General features: G+C 34.1%; 2 protein-coding genes across 5 annotated transcripts; one reads left to right on the top strand and one right to left on the bottom strand.

Moving 5' to 3' along the window:
* The first annotated feature begins 126 nt into the window (after positions 1-126).
* LOC133291759 (phosphoinositide phosphatase SAC6) lies at positions 127-19,865 on the top strand. 4 transcript variants are annotated; one of them, XM_061490080.1, is made up of 21 exons: positions 127-141; positions 7,939-8,059; positions 8,181-8,264; positions 8,875-9,002; positions 9,172-9,263; positions 10,608-10,665; positions 11,134-11,190; positions 11,287-11,320; positions 11,469-11,549; positions 12,452-12,558; positions 13,056-13,142; positions 13,229-13,306; positions 13,568-13,638; positions 13,733-13,831; positions 14,265-14,364; positions 14,647-14,755; positions 15,101-15,173; positions 15,723-15,816; positions 16,645-16,737; positions 17,487-17,553; positions 19,396-19,865. In XM_061490080.1, exons 1-21 carry the CDS (start codon positions 127-129, stop codon positions 19,524-19,526), a joined length of 1,779 nt encoding a protein of 592 aa, XP_061346064.1. In that variant the 3' UTR covers positions 19,527-19,865. The 4 variants fall into 4 exon arrangements, with proteins under 4 accessions (XP_061346064.1, XP_061346061.1, XP_061346062.1 ...); XM_061490077.1 differs by lacking the exon at positions 127-141 and adding an exon at positions 7,215-7,614 and having other exon boundaries at positions 7,894-8,059; positions 13,223-13,306; XM_061490078.1 differs by lacking the exon at positions 127-141 and adding an exon at positions 7,215-7,614 and having other exon boundaries at positions 7,878-8,059; positions 13,223-13,306.
* Positions 19,866-20,698: 833 nt separating this feature from the next.
* On the bottom strand, positions 20,699-21,727 carry LOC133291794 (dirigent protein 19-like). Its single transcript, XM_061490125.1, has one exon. It carries the CDS (start codon positions 21,706-21,708, stop codon positions 21,142-21,144), a length of 567 nt encoding a protein of 188 aa, XP_061346109.1. The 5' UTR covers positions 21,709-21,727; the 3' UTR covers positions 20,699-21,141.
* Positions 21,728-25,325: the final 3,598 nt, after the last annotated feature.

The raw sequence follows: 25,325 nt of genomic DNA, 5'->3' as shown, positions 1-25,325 counted from the left end.
AAAAGCTTTTAGAGAAAAATAAAAGCTCATCCAAACTGGTACTTAACATGACCGTGTGTGTTTTTGTGTTTGTGTTTGGTAATATATGAATGTGTATTTTAATTATTATGTGGTTATTGATAGGTGATGGTGAAGAGAGTAGTATTGCTAAGGAAAAGAGCAGGGAGAAAGGGTCTGCATTACCCCTTCGACGGCTTGTATTTGATTTGAACAAACCAATTGAAGAAGCCGAATCTTGTGATCATGCTGAAGGGAGAAACGAAGCTCCTGCCTCTCCTTCTGAAGGAGACATTTTTGACGAGGGCAATCAGTTAGATTTGGACTTGAATAAGTTGCCGGATCCCGATGAAGATGAAAAAAGAGAATATTAGCGCCCAAGATGTTAGGATATACGTATACATTTTTAGGAAAAAAATATTCGTCCTTTTTATTTAATATTTAAACTAAAAAAAATATATCTCAATTTCTTTCACTATGATTTTTTATTGTGTAACTGTTCTCTCTCTGTAAAAAACTGTAGTTTTGACTAAAACGAATTCCATGTACTTATATAAACACTAATTCTATAGTTTTATTAACAAAATAGATTTATTATTATCTCTCTTGCCCTATGGTACTCCTCATCTCTTTTTGCCTATGTTTCTCTTATCTCTTCCTGTCTTTTGTTGGGCAAGAATGGATGTGTTTTATATTATGGGAAATATTACTTTCCTTTTACATAAGATTACTTCTCTCCTACTCTCTCACTTCGATTTTCGCACCTCACTTTTTTCTTTTTTTTTCTTTTTTCTTGTAATGGTGGGACCCACCTATTTTATCTCTACAACATAAGATATTTATCTTATGTTGAAGGAGAATAATAAAACCCTTATATTATATATAGGTGTGATGTTTAAAAGCACCTTGTCGATTTTATAATTTTTGGCGTTTAGTTATTATTTTTATTTTTAAGTTTCTTGATTTGTTGTGTACAATCTTATTGTTAACAGATTAAGATACATAATTTTTACCATTGTTACCAACCAAGCTAAAAGGGTTTAACTAGCTACTATAAATATTCACGATGCATCCTCCTTCCCGTGTTTCCAAAAATGAAAATGCTATCCAATGTTTATCCAAGATAAATTTGGTGGCGTATCGTCTCACTTAACAATTTTTTCAATGACCTTTCTGACTAACTCGCATCAGTGATTGGACCCGTCTGTGAAACCATCAAAATACACATAAGGCCTATTTCTGATGATGATTTCATTGACAATAAAAATGTAATGTTTATATTATGGTTTCAACCCATTTTGTATTAGGGATTATCGATCGGTAACTGTTCAATGCATGTTTTTTGGTCAATTTTATTTTGTTCTTTTTAGTGCTCTCTTAAGTGTTATGTTTGCATTATATAAATGTTGAAATTTGAATAATTGGGATTTAGGGTTCTAGATTTTAATTGAGGCAATGAACCAATTGTCCCCGAATGAATGCGGCGTAATAAATTCTATTTGCGCGGGAAACGTCACTATTAATGTTGCATTAAATGTATGACCGTTTAATTAATGGAAATGTATGTGGGTACAATTGCCATGCTTGAATCGATGGAACCCTTCATTTCCCCTACACTCTGTGTATGTAAACTTCCCAAGGGTCATTAATCAAGACCTTTGGGTATTCCCTTTCTCGAAACTTTTTTTTTTTTTTTTTGAACACTTCCCCCCTCTAGCAAATAAACCTTCTGAAAAATCATGAAGAGACCTAAGTACCATGACTCAGCTTTGTGTACAACAGTGACGAGGAAGAGGACATATAAGAATAAGATGTGTTGTCTGAAAATGAGACCAGTGAGGGTGAAGAAGAGAAGAAATTGGATTGACAATATTATGCACAACCCTGCTTCTTTAAAGGCCGACACTAGAAAACTGAAGAAGCAGAATTTGGACGAAAAATAAAAGCATGATATAGTATGGGGATACTGAATCTACTGATTACGAGAAACTGTTTAATGATGAGGATGAGGAGATGATGGACCACAACGCTAACTATATATATATATGAAGATGATGAAACTATGGATGAGAATGACATAATGAAGACGATGGAGATGAAGAATATGAAGAGGCACAATGGTTGAAGGAAGAATAGGAGGCTCCCCTCATGTTTAAATTGATTATGGATGTTATTTAAATTTGAATATTATATTATGATATTGTTACTTTGTTGTGGCCGTTGAATTATTGCTTCTGATGATGATATCTTCAACGGACTTGCTATGGTGGAAAAGTCCATCGATGATTATGACTCCGACAGAAGTGTGGTCAATTTTGATGGAAAATTTTCGTTCCTGAATTTGATATATACAGTCAGGTTATATTTACAAACTTTTTTGTTTACAAATTACATTATGTAGGACCGGTCTTACATTAATCACACAGTGTACGACCGGTCCTACATTAGTGTAATTGCAAAAAAAAATTGTAAACGGATTCTATCCCTATATATATATATATATGATTTCTTTTTTTGGTTTCCAAAGTATTCTCCGGCCGACAGTGGAAGACTAATCCTTTCGAGACAGGAGATCACATTAAGTGGGTAAAGGATTTCTCAAGTCAATAGAGATCAATTATTTCCGGTGAGCTCAACACGACATTGTTTTGTGGCGAAAATCAAAATATTTTTGTAATTATAATTTATATATTAAGAGTTATATTAATCTTTATCAGTCTAATTTTTTAATCTTACAATTCCAAAACCATGTTATTTTGTGCTCATTAAAAATAACTTTATCTCTTGTGAATATATATATATATATATATATGGGGTTTGTTTTTCTCATGTTGCATGAGAAAACAAACCCTTCCTACACACACCATAAAAATGTGTGCCACTCATTTTTTTTGTTTTTTATTTTTTTTAAATAGATGGGTCCCACACTTAATGTATCTATGACATGAGATTTGAATTCTCTTACAACATAAGATTTACTTTTCCTTATATATATATATATATATATTCTTGCAAGATCTCTACGTACGTCAAAGGTTCTTTATTTATAGCCATCCACTACTGGTCATTCCTTGCTTAAAGGGCAGAGCTTCGCTATATATGTTTAGGTTGAAGAATTGAAAGAGGAAAAGTAGGACTTTGCTTTTAGGCTAGAATCTAGATTATCCAAGTCTTTTCTTTCTGTGCTCCTGGACTCAGTTTCAAGAGAATATCTTTCGCTGCTGCTAGCTCATGTTGGGTAGAAGTTGTTCCTTAAGCTATGCCTTCTTTTCTTCTTAGGTAGCGCTTTCATCATTCTATCTCACCTTCATCATTAATTATAATTAGTTATAATAGAATAGAAGTTTCAAATATTTTTTTTTTTAGAAAACTAAATTATGAAACTTTGAATTAGAATAGAAATGATTAAATATTAATTATAATTTAGAAAACGTAATTAAGAAAATAATGAAGTAGTAATTAAATAATAAAATATTAATTATAATTAGTATATAATTATTATTTTAATTAAATATTAACCTAGGATAGAAAACCATTAACTAAAAAAATTAATTAGTAATGCAATAATTACTAAGTAATTATAATTAGTGTTTAGGCTGAATAATAAAAATAATTTATGATATTTTTTTTTGGGAAACTGAATTATGAAACTTTGAATTAGTATAGAAATGATTAAATATTAATTATAATATAGCCCCCATAATTAAGAAAATAATGAAGTAGTAATGAAATAATAAAATATTAATTATAAGTAGTATATATCTATTATTTTTTGCGATCAGCCACGTGGCGTTAATTTATTTGACGCGATAGTCTTGTCACATATGTTGACGGGACTCAAGTAGTCTTGTCACATATGTTACAGGACTAAAGTATAATATGCCACGTGGCATGAAGCTGCTCCAGGTTGTTGATATGAAACCAAGTCGCGTCATGTTTATTGACGGGACTGAATCCATCATGCCAATTGACGCATTTGACTACTCTACTTTGGCCAAACTTTTCAAATGTGCTTTGAAGCGAATAAATTTTTACTAAAAAATTAGCAGTACAACGCTTTTGCCTAATCTAGCTCCTATATTTAGTAACACTCTAGTTAGGAAAAAAGCTAGACCCTCGGATTTGACATACTTAAAGGATAGTGAATTCGATTCCTAGGAATAGTAACTCCTAGAGAGAATCGATAGACTTAAATCCAAAACTGGATTAATTGAGCCTGTTAAGGCTTCGGATACCAATTGACATTTATCAAAAAAATTAGAAAATTAGGTTGCATTTTCGTGTATGATATAAGAAGGAAAGAAGATAGTATAAGCTAATACTATAAGACCTTATCAGATATTTAGTACACATTCACCTGATAGTTTAATCAAATCGTATCACACTTTTTTATATCACATACTATACATAACTTTATATCAATATCCTTTCTCCTATTAATTATATGATAAGATGATATGGGCATAAGGGTATTGGGAAGAAAGGAGTTGGAAACTTGATTACTGATTTGTATTGGGAACTTAGTTCCCTCAACTCGGTTGGGACGGGTCAGTCCCTCTACAGCCTTCTTCCGGAAGTCAATCAACAAGATCCTGGATCTCGGATCTCGGCAATACGAACTTGGAATGAACTTTACCAGGTCGGCCTTTGGCTAGCAGAAATAGAAAATGCAAAAATACGAAGGAGAAAGAGAGAAAGAAAATCACACACAAATATGTTTAACATAGGAAAACCTTCCTCAATATGAAGAAGTAAAAATCCACGGGACCTAGTTCAGTTCAAACGTCCACTATGATAATAATGGGTACAAAGAATCAACCTTCACTAAAGTGATGGTTCACTCAATCTCTCCAACAGTGGTGATAATCAAACTTCTCTAGAGATGTTTCACTCAAACTTTCTCTAGAGGTGCTCTCAAATGCAAAGATCAAAGCTTTACTCACAAATCTCTCAATGTCACTCAAGAGTCTCTTAAGTTATATTTTAACCTAGCATCTACCCATAACTAATGAATATGTAGAGGAGGTGGAATCTAGGGTTTAGTGTTTTAGGAAACCCCTCAATGAGTTTGGGCTTAGTATTGAAGGAGGAAACCCAACAATTTGTATGAATGAATGAGCATATATATATATATATATATATATGGGGTATATAAGCATGCCTTATTGCTAAAGATTACTTAATAATAACCTAACAGCTGAATACTAACAAATAGTCCAATAGGACAACTTGTTTCTAACCACCTAACTATCCAACTTCTTTCTTCTCAATATCTGTATGGTTGTATCATAAGACCATACATCACTTCTAGTTCCAAGCACATTATCCCTTAATTTCAACTATTTAACTGTTAGCATGTTGGGACCATTGACAAAGGCAGTGATGTTGTAACTATTAAGGAGTTTACGGTTTTTTCTTACCTCGTTACCCCATTTGCAGCAATAAAAAGGAGACGTTGCATCTGTTACCAGGGTTGCGTAGTTTGTCTTATCATTTTCCATCTTGTCACATTCTTCTGACATGCTTCCTTTTCATCACCATCATCCAAACTCAGAAAAATCATTTATTAACGTCAACAAAATATATAATTATCATCCAATGTCTACAAAAAATGTAGTATAATTATTGAGAAATATAGTCCCACATCGGTTGTATGGGCACCTAATGTGAGGTTTATAAGGCCTTGGGCACTCCACCCTTTGAGCTAGCTTTTGGGGTGGTGACCTCAAGGTTCTTAACATTGTATCAGAGCGTTCGAAAACTCACCGCCTCCCACTATCTTTGTAGTGGAATTTCCACATGTAGGTGGGCTTGTATGTTGTCCACCCTTCAAGCCCAGTGGGCTCTCGTGTGAGGGAGCGTGTTGAGAAATATAGTTCCACATTGGTTGTATGGGTAACTAATGTGAGGTTTATAAGGCCTTGGGCACTCCCACCTTTTAAGCTAGCTTTTGGGGTGGTAACCTTAAGGTTCTTAACAATAATGCAAATTAGAATAAACTACCATTTAGTGAGAACATTATGATATTATTGGTGTTTACTTTCCCCCCTATGATATGTGAATTTAAGTATTATTTGAAACTAATGAATATTTTAGGTGTTAAGTACTGATCTGGATAATATATAAGCCCATAAGGTTTAGAGCCTAAAAAGGGCCCTTGAAGGCGCAATGATCCCATTGCGCGAAATACACACACCAAACATTGCGCGGACTCCCATGTAAAGCCGCATTATATAAACTTAAAGACTAAGGAAAGTCTTAGTAATAAGCTAAGTTCCACCGTGCATATAAGGGCCAACACGAGTAAGATAGACTTGCTTACCAAGAAAATAGCTAGAAAGGCACCAACTGAGACAGAAAGGCAGCAGCTCACAACAACCAATAGGAAAGTATACCGCTTACAAAAGACAACACAAAGCTTGTTATAAACATGAATGGTACAAATCCAAGTATGAGAATTTGATTCTAATTAAATATAACATAAACCTAGCATTGATACTGACTTGAGCGTTGGAGTGTCATTGCAAGTACCCCCAGCCTCTTCCATTGCGCTAGGATCATTCAACAGTAACTTACAAGAAGAAACACATAACAGATACAGATTCAAGCCCACTTGATTCAATTCTTGGCCCGAAGTCTTCAACTTTCAACCGAGTGTAATTTGGCCCATCTTCAACTTGGACTGGTCAGATCAAGTACATTTAAGTTTTTTAATGTCTTTGTGAATGATAAGATGTTTGATCTATGGGAAATAGAAGTGTCATATTATATGACATAATTTCTTTTTCCTACTCATTCAAAAAGGTGTGGACCCACTCTAATTTCCCCTATTCTATACAATGGGATCTACAATATTTATATGTCTATAATATGACACAAAGAAATATCATGTAACATTATATTCATAAAACCCGTAATCTATTATAAAAAAGCCTTTTATATTTATATTTTTCACCCAACCTGCAAAACAAATCCTTATTATATATTGTGGTTTTTGTTATGGTGTGAATTATTTATCAATGACAAAATTTTCATAATGTAATTGCGTAGGACTCTAAAATAACTAAATTTAAAAATTCCATAATTGAGTCATAATTTATTCATATTTTAATAAATCATCAATTGAAAATTACTTTTGTAAGCGTAAAGTTTGCAAAAGAGAAAAATTAAACGGTGCCACCAAAGTAGTGGACTGTGCATTCGAGCTTCATGTATTCGGATCGAACAGAGAGGATGATAATCTCAAAGGTGCTCATTTATTGACCACGTCATAGGTTTCTCCATGGTAGTAGGCTGCGGTCTCACGGACCTCTAAAAAACCTCCACGTGTACAGATAGCACACTCGCCCCGGCACCATTTCAGCGGAACCGGTCGAAGTTTCCGACCTAAAGCCGTATTTGGAAACCGCGAATCCGAACTCGGATTTAGCCCATCGCAATCCTATTCCATACCGAAGCAACCAAACACGCCCTTAGCTTTAAAAGAAAAAAGGAATATTAACATGTTGCAGCATCATTCCCATGTCGTTGCAGTCACACACTTAAAGCGCTAAGAGCCCAAAGCGAATTCGAATTTGGATCTTAATCTTCACTCTGTTCTTCGATCCTGGGAACTAGGTACACTTATTTCTCATTTTCTTCGCTCAGAAATTGCGAGAAAATTCCAGAATCCAACTTCACTTCCCGGTTTTAGCGGGAAACTGGTTCTTCAATTCAGATTAGATCAAACTTAACTAGTTTTTTTCGTGATTTGAACTAAGTCTTCCTTCTCCGCTTGATCTGTGAAACCCTAGAAAACTGAAACGATAATTTGAGATTTGAATCTTTGATGATTCCTAGTGATCGTTAATGTAATATTTCTTGCTTATTTGAATGAATAGTCTGTGTTGTTTTCAGTGAGGTGGAGTTTCAATAATGATGGAGAGAGCAGATTCTGTGCAGAAGCTGTACACACGCATGCGACTCTGGGAATTTCCGGATCAGTATGTGATTGAGCCAACGGATGGCTCTTCTGGTTCTTCTTTGGCTGTTAGTCGAATGGATGGCTCCATGAAGCTCATCGGTTAGCTGCTTCCGTTGCTTCGTCTTGGTGCTTTGCTTAGCATAGATAACGCTTATCCATGGTCGATCCCTTTTTTTATTCGTTTGATGTATTTTTCTCCTCCGTTGTCTTGTTTTGACAGATGAAGTTCCAGAATGCAACTCCCTTCGAGTTCCTAAGATTTTTACAATTTTTGGTGTAGTTGGGATGTTGAGGCTTTTGGCTGGTGAGGAATCTTAAGAGACACTTGGCCATTTTTTTAATTGATATTTTAGATATAAGTGATTATTCTATGTCTCTGTTTGTATTATGCATTAAGTTTTTATTTCCTGACATTGGAAAGATTTTGTCGGTGTTCATCCTTATTTATATGATTGTGATATAATGCGAAGTAAGTACATTAGGGATTTTTTGTTTTTTATTTTTGGGGGAGAGAGGTAATAGTTGGGAATCGGGATATTCGACTAGTGATAGATGATGATTGATCTTGGTACATGAATGAAAGCAAAAAATGAATAAAATTATGTAGTGTTTTTTCTTTTCTTTATTTATTTTTTAACATGAAGGCAGTGGATTCAAGGATCATGCTAGCTTTACAATTTTACATTTATATAAATTCCTTTTAGTTCATTTATCTTTATGGCTTATGCAGCAGGTCACTACTACCCATTTTTTTAATTGCTTTTACTTGTGATTTTGATATTGGTATCTGTTTTTGTACATCTAGTTTACATACCTGACTTCCTCTTCAGAGTACAGATAATGCATTATTTTTCAACAGTAGACTTCAATTTGAGCAATCTTTTTGATGTTGCTAAATTTTAATATGCCCTTAGGATCATATTTGATGGTTATAACTGAGCGTGAATGTGTTGGGTCTTACTTGGGGCATCCAATTTTCAAAATTTCATCCATGAAGGTTTTTCCATGTGATATTTCTCTTAAAAGTACCCCTGCTGAGCAGGTATGTTTGCTACAACTTCACTTGTTTCTTATTTAATGTTAGAAAAATATAAAACCATTATAGTAGCCTCACCCAACAGCTTAAGCTTTTGGGGTGAATTGGTTCTTCACATTTAATTATATGTCCACTACAAGTTTCGAACTCATAATTGTTGTACCACATTTGGCAGAAGAAGACTGAGATGGAATTTTTCGGGCTGCTAAATGTTGCTGAGAAAACCTCTGGTCTGTTCTTCTCATATGAAACTAATTTAACTCTGAGGTGAACTTCTTTGGATATTTTTAGCCGTCTTTTATTTGTATTTGTGACTGGAACATGATATGGTTCTATTTTGATTCTATAATTCCCTGCCTTACAATCATACATATATAAATATCTACAGAGATGAAACTGCCCTTACATCCTCACTTTGATTAGCAGGTGCAATCATGCAACCTGTAAACCTATAGAAAATGCAGCCCCCCCTCTCCTCCCCTTCTTTCATTTATTGTAGTATGTACAACTTTTAGCATGGCGTTTATGATAGCATTGCATTTATGATGGCATTGCATCATTCTTTGATATTTTAACAGCCAAATTATTAATGGAAGTTGAGTGCATGCTGTAGTAGGAAAAGAAAGTACACAAGTGTTGCTTATGCCCATACTTGTGAATAGCCCCGCTTTAGCGCGCTATAGCGGAGTTGCGTAACGGTGCAGCGGCCAGCCGCGACTGTCAGGTGAAGTGTAGCGGATGTAGCGGCCGCTATTGCGGCTGAATTGCAGCGCTGTTGCGCCGCTATAGTAATTTCTGCACAAGTGTTCTCGTCGTAGAAGGAAGAGATTTACAACTTAGATACAAGTGAAAGTGAAGATGGAAGATTTAGATGTTTATGATTTCAATTATGATTAGTTCCTTAAGTTCTTTGATTTTGACATTTCACTTACGTGGCAGTTCTAATTTTGACTAATTTTGCTACTTTATTTTGTTGTGTTACATTATTTGAGACTTTAATTCCTTCAATTTGCTTATGATTTAAATTATTGTTTGAGTTTGATCCTTCAAATTTGTTTTTTATGTCACATTTTCATATTTTAAGTTTTATATTTGTGGAGTACAATTTAGTGTATCACTTAGGTACACTTTGCACAGTAACGTTGTAGCGCTACCCGCTATAGCGCTATAGCAGTTTGGAGGGTTAGCCGCTACGCGCCGCTATCTGAGATTAATAAGTATGCTTCTGCCACACATATACAACTCCTTTATGTAAATGACATTTTTGTAATGAGGATTATGATTGCTTAACTGATCTGTTGAGTTTGACAATCGGGGACTAATGAGTGCTGAATTCTGACAAAACCTTTTCTAGAAAATAGCCATTAACAAATTGGGGCTGCTAATAAATTGGGAGATTTAAGTCATTTTGATATTATATAAATAATTCTTCATGTTTCCTTACTACTCCTAATGAAAATTATTTTGGAAACTTTTCTAATAATATAAGATTAAAACAATATATATATATATGTGTGTGTGTGTGTGTAGGGATAGATAGATAGATATTGAGACTCAAAATAAAATGTGAAATTGTATCTATTGATACAATGCTAATGTTTTGTTCTGCAGCGCACAGCGATTGAATGACCTGGGTGATGAGTCTAGATTGCTTCCTCTTTGGAGACAGGTATGTATTGCCTTTTGTTTTACCACAATCCTGCTATATATATATATATATATATATATATATAGGGATAGAATTCTTTGACACCAGCGTCAAATTTTGCAATTTGACTCCAAATCCTAACCTTTGATTTCCGCCAATCAAAGGTTATTATTTATTGGGAATCAAACTTATTAATTACTATTGATTCCCAAAAATGATAACCATTGATTAGCGGAAATCAACGAATAGGATTTGATGTCAAATTTTAAATTTGACACCAGTGTCAAAGGATCCTGCCCTATATATATATTGAGTGCTGATGCCATGCTAGGAAAAAAAAAATTAGTTTGTTCTTAATATTATTCCTGAGTGATAGTGTGATACTCCTGATGTCTATACAAACAATGTCCACCACTCTGAATTGATTCATTCTGCAGTTTTTGGTTTCCCCTATTAATTCTGCTTATGATACCAATTGCTTGATCACAGGCAGAGCCTCGATTTTTATGGAACAATTATATGTTAGAAGTGCTCATAGATAACAAGGTAGGTTTGTGGCAATTTTTTTTGCCTGTTCGATTTCTTCAATACTTGGTATTTTTATATTACTAACTAATAAGTGTGTGATCTTGTGCTTGCCAGCTTGACCCATACTTACTCCCTGTAGTCCAAGGCAGTATCCTTATCTGATTATCTCTATGTTATATCATCATTTTATGGTTGTTATACACAATTTTTTTTTTTTGGTTCATTTAACTATTTGCACAGTTATTGTGTGATCACGTAACCATTTCTTTTGAAGGCTATCCTTAACAAATACTTAGGCTTTCATCACTTTCAAGCAGCCATTGGGAAAGATATTATTGACATCACTTTGATTGCCAGGAGATGCACAAGAAGAAATGGTATTTAAAGCTTTTGGATAAATTTCTATTTATTTCCATCCATCACAAAAATGTGTATATGTAAGAATCAATATCTTATAGGCCATGAAATTAATGCAGTGGTTAATTTGGTGATGATGATGAAAGCAATCATGGAAGATTGCTAGATTTGTTTGCACTACTTTATAGTTGTCTTTGAGGAGCGTATGCTGATCTATGTTGCACTTAATGGTAAAATTGGACGTTAGAAAAGAAATAATATTTGCTTTATTTACTAATGGTTTAGGCTAGGACACCTAAGAGATTGATGACTATTTTGGTATTTGACAATAGAGGAAAAGATGATGGAAAGGTGCCCTTGTATAACTGAACTAGATTAATTTGAGGTGTGAAAGGTGTGTTTTAGTGGGTAACAAACAATTATAAGCAATGGAGAGTAAATAATGTATCTCAACTAGTTGAACTTAATATTGGTGATTAAACAGGCCTCATGCCTTGGATGAACCAATAAAAAAATAATTAATAGCAATTATTGAGGAGGAGAAACAAAAGGCATTTTGTTCTAGGTGTAACTGGCTGCTGCATCTATAATTATCCTTTTTAGGAAATAAACAGCAATACTTTAACTTTATTGTGCCCATTTATCTTCCATCGTTTTATTTATGAAGAACTACACAGCTTGGGCAGAGGAAAACACTGTTGGAAAATATATCACAACATGCATAATTTTTGTGTGTTTGTTTTTATGTTAATAGTTTGATTTATTATATCTGATATTTATAACTATCTCTATAGACTACAATCTAAAAAGTTTTTGTATGAGGAAACTTGGGGTTGTCATTTGTGGCTGCTTAAAGAAGGCTATCATCATCTTTTATTGATTGGTTGGCTGATAATACAAATACAATTTCATTTCTTGAAAGGAACTCGGATGTGGAGAAGAGGAGCTGATCCTGACGGGTATGTCGCGAATTTTGTGGAAACAGAGCAAATAATGCAGTTTAATGGTTATACCGCTTCATTTGTTCAGGTATTGCTTTCTATCATCATGAAACAATTATATGGTGGGATTTCCGTACAAGATTGGAAGGTTCTGACAACTTGATTCAGAGTTGTTGTCCTAATCCTAAGGAATTGTCATTGTTTTGAAATATGTTGAACATAACCTTTTGCAGTTATAGGCAGCTTAACAGCAGCATAACTAATAAACAATTGATATCTAACTAGCTGAACTGGACACTTATTTGAATGTAGCAATTGTGATAGTCGAATGTAAAATACTATTACCGGGATTCTCGTGGAGACCACTGCTACTCTCTTAGTTTATAGTGAAAATTGGTGTTTCATGCCATTGTATGATCTGGAAACATGTGATTGTTTGATAAAGCCAGAACAAGGGGGAGCTAGAATGCTTGCTTTCAGTTTTGTGGATGAACTATAATTGTATTTTTAGCACCAATATTGTGTCAATTAAACATGTATTTCATTTCATATCGCTTAGGAGCCATCTTGGTTGAGCTTTTACAGGTTCGTGGTTCGATACCACTGCTCTGGCAGCAAATTGTCGACTTAACATATAAACCAAAGTTTGAGTTATTGAAACTTGAGGAATCTGTAAGTGCTTGTTGATTGTTGTATTTCTGGGTTTACATATATTGTTCTCTGTGTATCTCACTGCCATTTCTTTGCTTAAGATGCAGCCAAGAGTCCTAGAGAGGCATATTTTAGATTTAAGAAAAAAATATGGAGCAGTATTGGCTGTTGATCTTGTTAACAAGGTGAATATTCTTTCATTGCATAACAAACTGAGAATGCTTATATGATGATTGACAATGTTACCCAATGATACTAGTGTATGTAATTGCATAGTAAATTTTGTAGACAACTGTAAAGAATGCATGCAATCTATATGTACCAACCAAAATACAATGGATATGTGCTGTAAATGTTCCTGAGAATGTGTGGTAATGTGTACGGAGTTGGTATATATCGGCATGAATATATTTGAGTCATCTTTTTTATTCTTGGTATTTTATCAGCATGGAGGAGAAGGGCGGCTGTGTGAAAAATTTGGAAGTACAATGCAGCATGTGGCTAGTGATGAAGTAAGGTAGAAGTCTCTTTCAGCTAACTTTTAAATTGACAAACGTACATTCTTTTGGCTTCTTTTTGGTTAACCATGCTACTTATTTATTTTTCTGTAGATATCTGCACTTTGATTTTCATCATGTCTGTGGGCACATTCATTTCGATCGTCTCTCAATCCTTTATGATCAAATTTCAGATTTTCTTGAGAGAAATGGGTATGGAATTTTTTATCGGTTAAGCTATTAGATATGAGCTTTCTTAAGAATTTAGTTACTAATTTGATTCACACTTGCATTGAATTTTGCCGGTCCCAACTAGTTTGGGACGAAGATGATGCTATTGTTACTACATTGATGGGATTCATCCAAGCAGGGTGCTATATGAACTGCTAATCTTTCAACAAATTCCAACAATTAATGATACTATGTTTGTTATGTTGCGTAATTTGGAACTATCTGCTACACTATCTTGGAAAATTTTCAAGCATAATGTCATGGGCTGAAACAAATATATGAAGCTATTTTTCCTTGAAAATGGCCTTAACTATGTAATACTGTTTTCTAATAAAATTTTGTACAATTCTAACCAAAGCATTTTTTCTTTTTCAAAAAAATTGACTCGAGATGCTATTCTCTGTTGGAATCTTAGATATCTTCTGTTGAATGAAAAGGGAGAGAAAATGAAGGAGCAACTTGGAGTTGTTAGGACCAATTGTATTGATTGTCTAGACCGTACAAATGTAACTCAGGTTAGTTGATTTCTATCATGGCAAGTGTTCTGTGCCTTACCAGATGAATAGTAAATATTTCTTTTTTTCCCCCTCTACAAAAACACTCCATTCTTCTGTCATTATCTATGCTGGACTTAATGCTTGGAAAATAATAAAAGAGCTCTCCACATTGGACATATGTACGTATACAAGTACACATCCACAACTGTAATAACCATAATTTTTTTTGCGTAGCTATATTTTGTGTCCCTCTCTGTGTTTGTGACATCATGCTCCTGCTTAATAGTGTTAAAATTGCAGAGCATGATTGGCCGAAATATGTTGGAATACCAGCTCAGAAGACTCGGTGTCTTTGGTGCTGAAGAAACCATTAGTTCTCATCCAAATCTAGATGAAAACTTTAAGATCTGTAAGTGTATTATTAATTTTCACATTATTTGCGTTGAAATATATAAATGGGGCATGTTATTTTTATATTGGTATAAGAATAAGAAGTTTTACACTCATTCTTGACCATTAATCCACTTGTATCCAATCACTCACATAACTAAAAAATTAGAGCCGTTAGATAGGTGTGAGATCAATGGCCAAGATTGAGAGTGTAATTTAGACTGATGTAAAATGATCCTAAGCCTATATATATATATATATATTGCTTTATTATGAAGTTATCTTCATTTGATACATTCAAATATTCATTGTTTCATAGCACTTGAAACCAAGATTCTATTTCTAACTGATTCTCTATGACCAGTGTGGGCTAATCATGGGGATGATATAAGTGTTCAATATTCTGGAACTCCTGCTCTAAAAGGAGACTTTGTCAGGTATTTTCCCTTGAATCTTTCCAAAGCTTTTCATCTTCCTCTCATATAAAGTATATGAAGAAATTCATAAAGGTTTTTTCTATTTTGAAATTACAATGGCCTGGAATAATTTTAAGCCATCGTTGGAATGGCTCATTTTCTATGCTGGCTCTAATTGTATTGTCCAAACCAGTAGTGTATGACTCTTGAAAGTAGTATTAGGGTTGGAATTTAATCTATTGCTTCATGGTTTCTCATTTTACCATAGTAGGAACCTGGGAATTGTGAAATTTTTATGCATTTTGATTTTTCCAGGTTAGTCTGTTGCTCTTTTGTCTATTGCCTGCTTTAATTACAGCAACTGTTATATTCAATTAGAATCACAAAACTTGGCAGTAGCAAAAAAATTATAATGAAATTATGCAATTGTTTTGTACCTTAAGGTTGAATAACTTCACTGCGTGACTTTCTGATGAGATTCAACATCTCTGAAGTTTCAAATATGCTGCTATAATGATTTAGAATTTAACCTTCGTGCCTTCTTTAATTAAATTTTTTGGTGGGATTCAGATGTGGGCACCGCACAATTCAAGGGATAATAAAAGATGGTGTGAATGCTCTTCTACGATATTATTTGAATAATTTTTGTGATGGAACAAAGCAGGTTTGTGGAGCTCATTTCTCATTATTTGTATGGATACTCTCGCTATAATGTAGAATTCCTTAGGGGGGTGTTTCCTTGAGGAGTTTTGAAAATTTTCCTGGCGAAGTGATTCCGGCTTTAACTGATCTCCACGTTTGGTTCACGGATCTCATGATTTTTACCCATGAATGCCAGTTGCCTAGCTTTCTTGAATTGCATGTTAAAAAATCGACAAAGCACTGTTCCTGGATGCAACTTGGAAGGTGGTATTTCAAATCAAAACCGGATAAGTTAATAATGTGTTACAAAACGGTGACAATATTACCCGACTTTGGATTGTAAAGTGTTATTTTTAAAAGGATAATTTTTTAATTTCAATAATTTTCCCCATCAATATTTTATTTTCAACCAAACACACATCCAAGAATTTTACTCAATTTTTCTGGTAAAATTTTGTCCAACCAAACAACTTTTTTAAAACTTTCCTATCTAACTCACTTTCCCTGCAGATCCCTAGTAATTACATTTCCCTAGTAAAAAAAAATTTCACTTGAACCAAACACCCCCTAAGTGTCTAGTATGTGGTCATAACTCATGATGGAGTGTATGCTGCTCTATATAGTAATTATGCTGTAGGAGATACTGATTTTTCATGTACATATCTTACCGTGGACCATATTCTTAGGATAATTTATTCAATGTCTTTTACCTCGGCTGAACAGATCTCAAGTTAAACTATGATTTAAGCTTTTCTGGGTCTATTATCTTTTTTAAGTTTGTAAATTTAAAGAATTTATTAGGTTATTTGTAACTGATTTAAGCTGTTTGTGATGTTTTGATTATATGAAGGATGCAATTGATCTTCTGCAAGGACATTATATAGTTTCTGTCAGCCGAGATACTGCTGCTGCTTCTCAGAAAGGAGGCCTTGAAGCTATAGCTGTGAGTACAATTTACATGGAAGCCTTTACCATAATGAAGTTTGAGGCAACGATTTCGGTTGAAGAATAGATTTTAGAAAGCTCACAATTTACAAATATATTTTAAATAATTGAAATCTGTTTTTTGTGGATACGGCCTGTCTCATAAAAAAGGGCAACGTGGTGTTATAAAGCTCGCGCTATGCGTAGGGTCCACAGAAGGCTTGGACCCATTATGTGTGTTTATAGTAGGCAGCTTTGCCTTACATTTGCAAGAGGCTGATTACATGAATCAAACCTGGGACCTTTGGGTTGCATGGCAACAACACCAACCGTTGTGCCAAGGTTCCCCTTGACCCATGTCTCAAGAAAAAAGATAAATATGTACTTATTTATTTTTTCGTTTTTTGTTTAGTGCTTTGCGAGACATTTTTCCTTCCAAGGTTTACAAAATGTTGATCCTAGCCCTACATAAAAGTGATGGGTTACAATGGGCCACAATGAAACCAAGTGGTTCATGCTTTATTTACTGAGAACTAAAAAAACTGCCTTTGTTATTCAAATGAGCAACCAGATTTATGCGATCAAGGAAATGTATAAGTCAGTATGTTGCCAGAAAATACATCAAAGCATTGCCTCCTGTGTTGAAGATTTAATGTGATTTTTTTGTATTCATGTTTTACTGGTGTGTAGTTCATTAATAGAATGCTTAAGAAAGTCATCTGCATTTAATGTAAATTGATATTAATATTACTTCATTTATCTTTGCAGTCATTTCCTCTGGCTTTGGGTCTGGTTTTGACTGGATTCCTTTTTGCAACCATGTCCTTGAGGCAAGGTGAGTTGACTTTTGTTTGTTAAGCTTAAAGGATACCAAGTACCTTGAAGGCTAAACTAAGGATTAATTTGTCATTCACATGGGCACGTGCACGCACACACAAGTGTGTTCGTATAATATAAGAATATAATCTACCTACTACTTTTAGAGGCCTGTCGTTTCAAACCCAGTCTCACCTTTTTTATAGTTGGAGCAGTAACAACATTAGGCAGAGAGAATGGAGAGAAGGGAGAAGAGAATCTGGGAAAATAGAGAATAAGGGGGAAGTCTAGAGAGATTTAGAATAAGGGGGAGAGAAAAGAGGGATAGGAGGGAATACCACAAAGCTGAGAACTGAGGTACACTCTGGAATCTTGAATAGGCTAGCTAATTTAATCTTATTAGTTAATGCAGCGAGAATGGAAAACCTTCACTTGACATCCATTATCCTGTTTTAATTATAGACCATAATCCTAATTAATAACTACATATGAATTTTTCTATTTCATACTCCTTCCCTTTAAGATAAAACCTATTTCACTTTCCGTTTATCCTTTATCTGTGCTCCATCAATTTAGACTACCACAATGTTTCACATCATTTAAGAGCAAGGGATGCTTGACAAAGCTACTGTGATATAGGGATTATATTCCTAGGTGGAAGTGACTTATCAAATCGTTTATACATTGGACCAAGAGTAAGTGACAACTGTTTGATATATTCAGGTTTGGGTCCCACCAAACATGATCTGTCAAACAAATCTTTCCAAATCGGTTTGGGGCAGAAACTGAGTATATACCATGATTCCCCGAGAATGTCAAAGAACAATATGCCGTGATCGTAAGGGGCTTAACGAGGATTAAATAGATCTTTTCTCATATAGAGGAGGGGTATGACTGCTGTAGAGTATATTATAGTCACTTAACAAATGTGTTCAGGGACAGGGCACTTAGTATATGTTTGGCACGAGTCCATACAACCCAGATGCAAACCTCTAATGAATCAGGATTGTGATTTACCCCTAGGTTTTTTTGCAAGGGGAGGTTTTATATTTTTGGATGGGGGAAGGGGTAAATAAAGGACAGCAAAGGGAAGACTATGAAATGATTAGAAAATTCAAAGAGGAGGTGATCTATTGGTGGACCCATGAAAAACAGTAGTAGTTAAATCTTTCTTTTCTTCCCTTCATTTTCTCATTGTTATTAAGATTGAAATTGCAGACCATGAGGCAACGTAGTTCCCATTTTTCCCGTCCTTATGTTCCTGTTCCACCAATAAAATTGAGGAGTCATTTATTCGTGCTTCCTATTTCCATCAACCCTCTCATTTTACTTCTTCGTACTCCAACCAGACGGAGGCATCAGAAATAAAATTCAGACTTTAGACTTCTTCGTTACTTTCCATTATATTATGAAGGTTAAACATGTCTTTGTTTAGGTAGGTATAAATCTTTCAAATAAACCAGTGGGCTTAATCAGAAGCAATTCAAAGTGGTCAGAAGCAATTTAAAGTGGTGGGATGTCTTTTTGCCTACTTGGATTGCCCAGGGTTTATAGATATTTAAAGCAAAAATGTGACGGGAATTTTTTTGAGAATTTCTGCCCTTTACCTCTTTCCAGGCATGTTTGCACAGTTATATAAAGACGTATGCCTGTACTCATTAAATTATTAAGTTGTTATAAAGTTCGATCAGCATCTAAGGAAGTTTTTCTATGGTCTTGGTTAACTGGATATATACGGAGACTTTGCTTGTATACGGTTAGGCCAATGACTCTCTACAAGTGCTAGATTAATGAACTATGTCACGTATGGTGTGGAATTTATGGCTTTTAAGCATTAATCTTTTATTCATTGTTTCAACAGTTCGATATGATTTTCGGCACTTCTTCTTTTCGCTAATGTGGGCAAGCATTAGTGTTGGTATAGCAGCATTTGTGAGGGCCAACGGTCGGGTTTTCTGCAACAGACCTCGCCTACACAAGCCGCGGGGTTAACTTCATCCAAATCACTTTTAGCAATTAAAATTTTTCAGTGAAGTGTCCAGCTTCTGCAACAGGAGTCACTGGCAGGGCCTTTAGTTCTACATCTGGATCACTTTAACGAACTCTATCACCACACGAGGCACCCTCATGATGCTTATTATATTTATTCTTTCTTACTAAATTTGTGGTCGTTGTAGCTTCCATATAGTCCAATCATGTCCCATCTGAGTGATTGCTGCTTTATCGGTGTTTCTTGCGCATTGTCCCCTCTTTGTATATTTGATTTTTATTTGTGCGGTGTTTAAGATGGAAGCATATTATTTTGTATGCTTTTAAGCAAATTCAAGATTCCTGCAATGATTTTAAATTATGATTTCAGAAATCAGGTTACTGCATATTTGATGCGACAATAAGGGCATTTTAGAAATAATAAATATAAGTATTTTTATTTCATTCACTCCAACTAAAAGTTTCAAATAATAAAATAGGAAAAATATATTTCATCATTAAATATTCAAATAATGACATGGAGTATTATTTCATTCTATTTCACTTACCATAAAATACTTAAAGATGAAAATGTTAAATAATATCACTACTCTACAATGTGTGGTAAAAAAAAAAAAAACCACCTCTAAGTTTAAACAATTTTTCTTCTTCAAATTTTGTAAATTTTTCCGCAAAAACGGTGTTGAGTTGAGTTATGTTGATGATTCGCATGTAGCATAACATCCTGAACTTGAAATAAGGCGATATTTTCACTACCTTAACTATTGCTAGAAAATATACTTGGAATATACTTGATTTAAAAAGCGGCTCACAAAATGCTCTGGCTCTCTCACAAAGGATGGTCAAAGGATCAAGCGTGACACCACTTTCTTCCATTAGGATCAGGTGTCATCTTTCCTTGTTGCTTGTCTTCTGGATTTGTTTTGACCCCCTCTATCCATAAAATAATTAAATTGAAAAAGAAGAAGCTTATGTAAGTTTGTCAAACTTTAGAGAAGACATACTATTACCGCAAATAAATCATGATGGCCAAAAACTAAAATCAAGCAAACTGTTGTTTACTGGCTTAGTTAAGCTCTTGAAACAAATAAAATTTGTACGAATGGTAAAAAGGGTCAAGCTTGGCACCACATTCTTTCGTCAAGATTCCATCTTTCATTGAAAATTTAGGTTGCTCGTGAGTGTGAATACATTGCTTTTAATTTGAACCTAATAGTCTGCTTTCTTGTCTCATTAACAATTTTGAGAATGATCATATTTATCTCGGCCTTTGCCCACACTGCTACAGTGTAGTTCTCATCCTTCTTTCTGCCAAAACTATTTGATACTAAGTCATGTTTATTCAGAAACTGCTCCCAGGAAGCTTTGTAATACATGAGTTTTCAACTAAGAACAAACAGAGTTCTAATTAATACTAAAATAAAAAATAAAAAAAAAGTACTAAGATGGCACCAGTAGACAAGCAAATGATACCTTACCAACATACAAGTTACTGACTAGCAAGAAATTCAATTCACACTGAAGCAATGTGGCATAATGTAAGAAAATAAAAAGAAAAGAAAAAAGATGTGATGCATTGCAACTGGGGTATTTTTTGATGGTGCATGCCAGTGCCCTTTTAAGAGGCATGAGTTGCATATGGAGGCCAGTAAAGATGAAATTCAATTTTGTAAACAACTGTAAGACCCTTTAGATCAACTGGAGAAGAGGTAACATAGCCTTGCACAAACAAGAAATCTTCAGTGCCTCCTACTACTGGATGATCTGAAGCCTTGATATTATTTGTGCCTCCAACAATGGAAACGGACCCCTTGTGATGCTTTAGACGCAGAGTTAGCTTGGCTATTGAAATGCTGAGAAGCCCATCCATGCTAGAGGTGATGGAAGTTCCTTCAGCAATTCCAACTAGTTTTGAGGATCTGTTGGCTGTGACAGTCAAAGGGTCTTGAAAGACAAAAATGGTACCAAAAGGGGTTGTGGTTTCAGTGATTCCTGTCCCTCCTTCCACACCATTCACTATAATATATCCTGTTTTGTTTATGGTTTCATGTTGAAACAACGAGAAGTGAAGGGATTTGAGGTGTTGGTGTTGGTGGTGATGGTGATGGGAGCCATAGGTGCACTCAAATGGGATTATGGCCAAAAGCAAAATAGCAAGAACATAGTTATGCAAAGCAAACGCCATAGCTTCACTTGTCACCTGTTTTTTGATCGCAAAAGAGGGTGATATCTCATTATATGCGTGGCACAAGACTTGGTTCACATTATAGTGTGAAAAGCTAGCTTGTAGACTTTTGTTGCCGTATGGTCCATGGTAGCTGATAGCATCAATGAAAACGATGGCTAAGTCATTGAAGTTCGTTCAGTCTTCTAAATTTTGTGATTCTTCCTAATATGTATGTAAAGTTTGTGTGAATCATCCAATAACTTGGAGTATAAGTGTGTCTCTAGAAGCCATGTAGAAAGAGTCAAATTACTCTGCTGCATTTGCGTGCAATTAAAAGTATATGATTATCTGTCCATATTTGCACTTTCATAAAGTGAATGTAGGTAAGACGCGTCTTTCAAAATGGATTAGCCACTATGTAATTAGTTGAGTGGTGAACTGGAACACAATTAGTCAAAAGTTTTGCCACTTTATATAAATTGGATAAGGAAAAGGTTATATTTGAAAACTTTTTTATTTACAAACTCTTACAAATTACGTTATGTTCTTCCGAGAGAACACTGGTTACACTATGTTCTCTCGGAAGAACATAATGTATTTGTAAAAAAAAATTGTAAACGAATCCTTCCCTGTCGCGTAATTCAAATTGATTCAATTTTAATTACTTTCTCTTGTCAAAGGAGAGGGCAAATTGGATTCTACTGTCTGAACATTAGCTACCTTTCAGACCAATGGGGTCAAATTATTACTTATGAAAATAAAATATTACCAATTTTGATTGAGATTAATTTAATATTAACTTGAATAAAGCAAATTGTTGGTAAAGTAGTCGAAACAGAACTGCAAAATAGTAACTTAGATAAAGCTTACGTTCATCAAATTTTAGAGAAAGCGCACATAGTTTCTTCAAATAAAATAAGGCAAAAAAATTAAAATAATGTTTTTTAATTAAATAATTATGCATTTATTGTAATTTTGGGAAAAATTACGGATCTATTGCACACTGTGACGCTTCTATGAGGCGTCACATGTGACGCTCCATTGAGGCGTCTCACCCTAAGGGGAAGACGCCCAAATGAGGCGTCTCTTATGAGGTGGTAACACGTGTCACTTTTTTCTCCAAAAAACATTAATTTAATCCTAAAACTTCTAAAGGCCATAACTGTTGACTCGAGTATCCAAATCAGGTAATTCTTTTTTTGATTCCATATAATTTTTCGAGATCTACACAATGCGTCTCATTTGATATATTTTATTTCTTACCAACATAATTTAAATTTAAATCAGGTAATCTTTCTTCCTTAAATATTTAGAATATTTATTTAATTATTTCCTTTATTAATACAGATTTTTCAAATTGATTTTTGAGTTTAAATCACAAATCAAATCTTTATTTTGTTTTCCTTATTAATAATAATTGTTACTTTTAATTTAAATCACAAACCAAAGTTTTTATAATAAAAATAAAAAAATTTATTTTTTTAAATTAAATCTCAAATCAAATCTTGATTTATTTTTTGTATTAAATCACAAACGCAGAACTCAGAGGCTTCTGAGTTTAAAAATGTGACATGTGTCAACAAGTGTCAAAACCTAACACATCACCAATCACGTCTAAATTGGATTTCAATCAAGAGACAATCACGCCTAATTTAGGTAATTTTATTTTTGAAAAACATTCATAAGCCATCATTAATTTCAGACCACAAATAATAACCCAGAAGCTTATAGCATTAATCATTAATTTTAAAAATAATATCCTTCTTCCTTAGAAATTTAGAATATTTATTTAATTATTTCCTTTATTTCTACAGATTTTTCAAATTGATTTTTTAGTTTGAGTCACAAATCAAATCTTTATTTTGTTTTCCTTATTAATAATATTTTTTATTTTTATTTTGAATTTAAATCACAAACCAAATTTTTGTTATAATAAAAAAAATTATTATAAAAAAATTTAAATCACAAATCAAAATTTTATTTATTTTTTATATTAAATCACAAATCCAGAACTTAGAGGCTTCTGGGTTTAACCGCTCTTATAATACCATTCTTGCAAATTAAAATTGTGTTTGTGAGAAATAAAATATGTCAAATGATATATCATTGCGTAGATCTCGAAAAGTTATGTGGAATCAAAAAAAGAATTACCTGATTTAAATACTCGAATCAAAAGTTATGGCCTTTAAAAGTTTTATGATTAAATTAATTTTTTTTTTGAAAAAAAAGTGACACGTGTCAATACCTCATGAGAGACGCTCCATTTGGGCGTCTTCCCCTTAGGGTGAGACGCCTCAAAGAGGCGTCACAGTGTGCAATAGATCCGTAATTTTTCCTAAAATTACAATAAATACGTAATTATTTAATTAAAAAACATTATTTTAATTTTTTTGCCAATAAAATAATGCAAACATTTGTTTACTGCCTTAGTTAAGACCCTGGAATTTATATGATAATTTCTGGTGAGATTGTTATAGTTGCGAATTATAATGAACATAAAAATATTGTGTAAATATCATAGAATCAGTTGCATACTGTCCATAATGGCCCTTTATTTTACATGATATAAAAACGTTGAATTTTGACTGTGGTTAAGAATTACGACCAAAAGATCATCTTCGGTATATTAATTGTTCACGCAATAGAAACAATATCTTAAAATTTTAAAATATTCAATTACATGTAACTGTCATGATTTATTTAAAAGAAGGAGAAGAAAAGTAGTTTACGAGAAGTTTTCTTATGTAATTTGAGAGTCCAATAGAAAAACATAGGGATTAAAGTATCTGCTGTAACTTCAGATAAATATATCTGCTGTGCACTTAAACTACACAGTTTTTTATTTTTTTTTAATTAAAACGAATTACATATCAAAACGTCCCATTAAAAACCCAACTCAGTATCATTGTTCTCTGCCTCACTGGACACACAAGGATTTCTAGGCTTCAATTAGAGAATCAAATAATTAGAGTTGCCACCAGCTTGTACCTCAGATGTTGCAGCTGAATTGTGGTCGACCTCAGCTCTAGAATTTCCAACTGGAGTAGAAAACTGCATTTGGTGCGATGGAGACAGGAGGGTCCAATTTGGCATAGGGAAAGCAAATGCTCGACCACCAGGATTGTTCTTGTTCGAGTGAGATAGCGGGGGCGGCGGAGAGCCTAGGCAGAGTTTCACGAAACGCCGTTGTGGCTTCATCATTGGAGAGCAGCCACCGGTGGCCAACCGCCTCGAGATGAAACAGAGAAGGTGAACGAAGAGGGAAGTACGAAATGTAATTCGTTTTAATTAAAAAAAAAACCAAAAACGATGTAGTTTAAGTGCACAGCAGATATATTTATCTGAAGTTACAACAGATATTTTAATCCCCGTTTATGCCGAGTGCATACTACGCTTGCTGTTGAATTAATATTAAAATACTGTACAATAAATTTTAAATTAATCCCAGTTGTTGAAAGTATCACTCTTATAATACCTCATACTTTCTCCCTGCCCCTGCCAGGTGGCAAACCACGAGAAACAGTGTTCAAAGTGTTATTGTTTGACAAATCTTTTATTTAAATACCATGCAAACAGTATTTTTTATCAGACTGTCACGCGATGTAATTCGTTACGACTGGTAGTCAATTACGTTT

This window comes from Gastrolobium bilobum, unplaced genomic scaffold, assembly GCF_033153095.1.
Source record: "Gastrolobium bilobum isolate Gb01-03AN ecotype WA unplaced genomic scaffold, APGP_CSIRO_Gbil_v1 utg1885, whole genome shotgun sequence".
Classification (NCBI taxonomy): domain Eukaryota; kingdom Viridiplantae; phylum Streptophyta; class Magnoliopsida; order Fabales; family Fabaceae; genus Gastrolobium; species Gastrolobium bilobum.
Note: the sequence above shows the minus strand (reverse complement) of the source record. Positions and strands in the feature narration are given on the sequence as shown.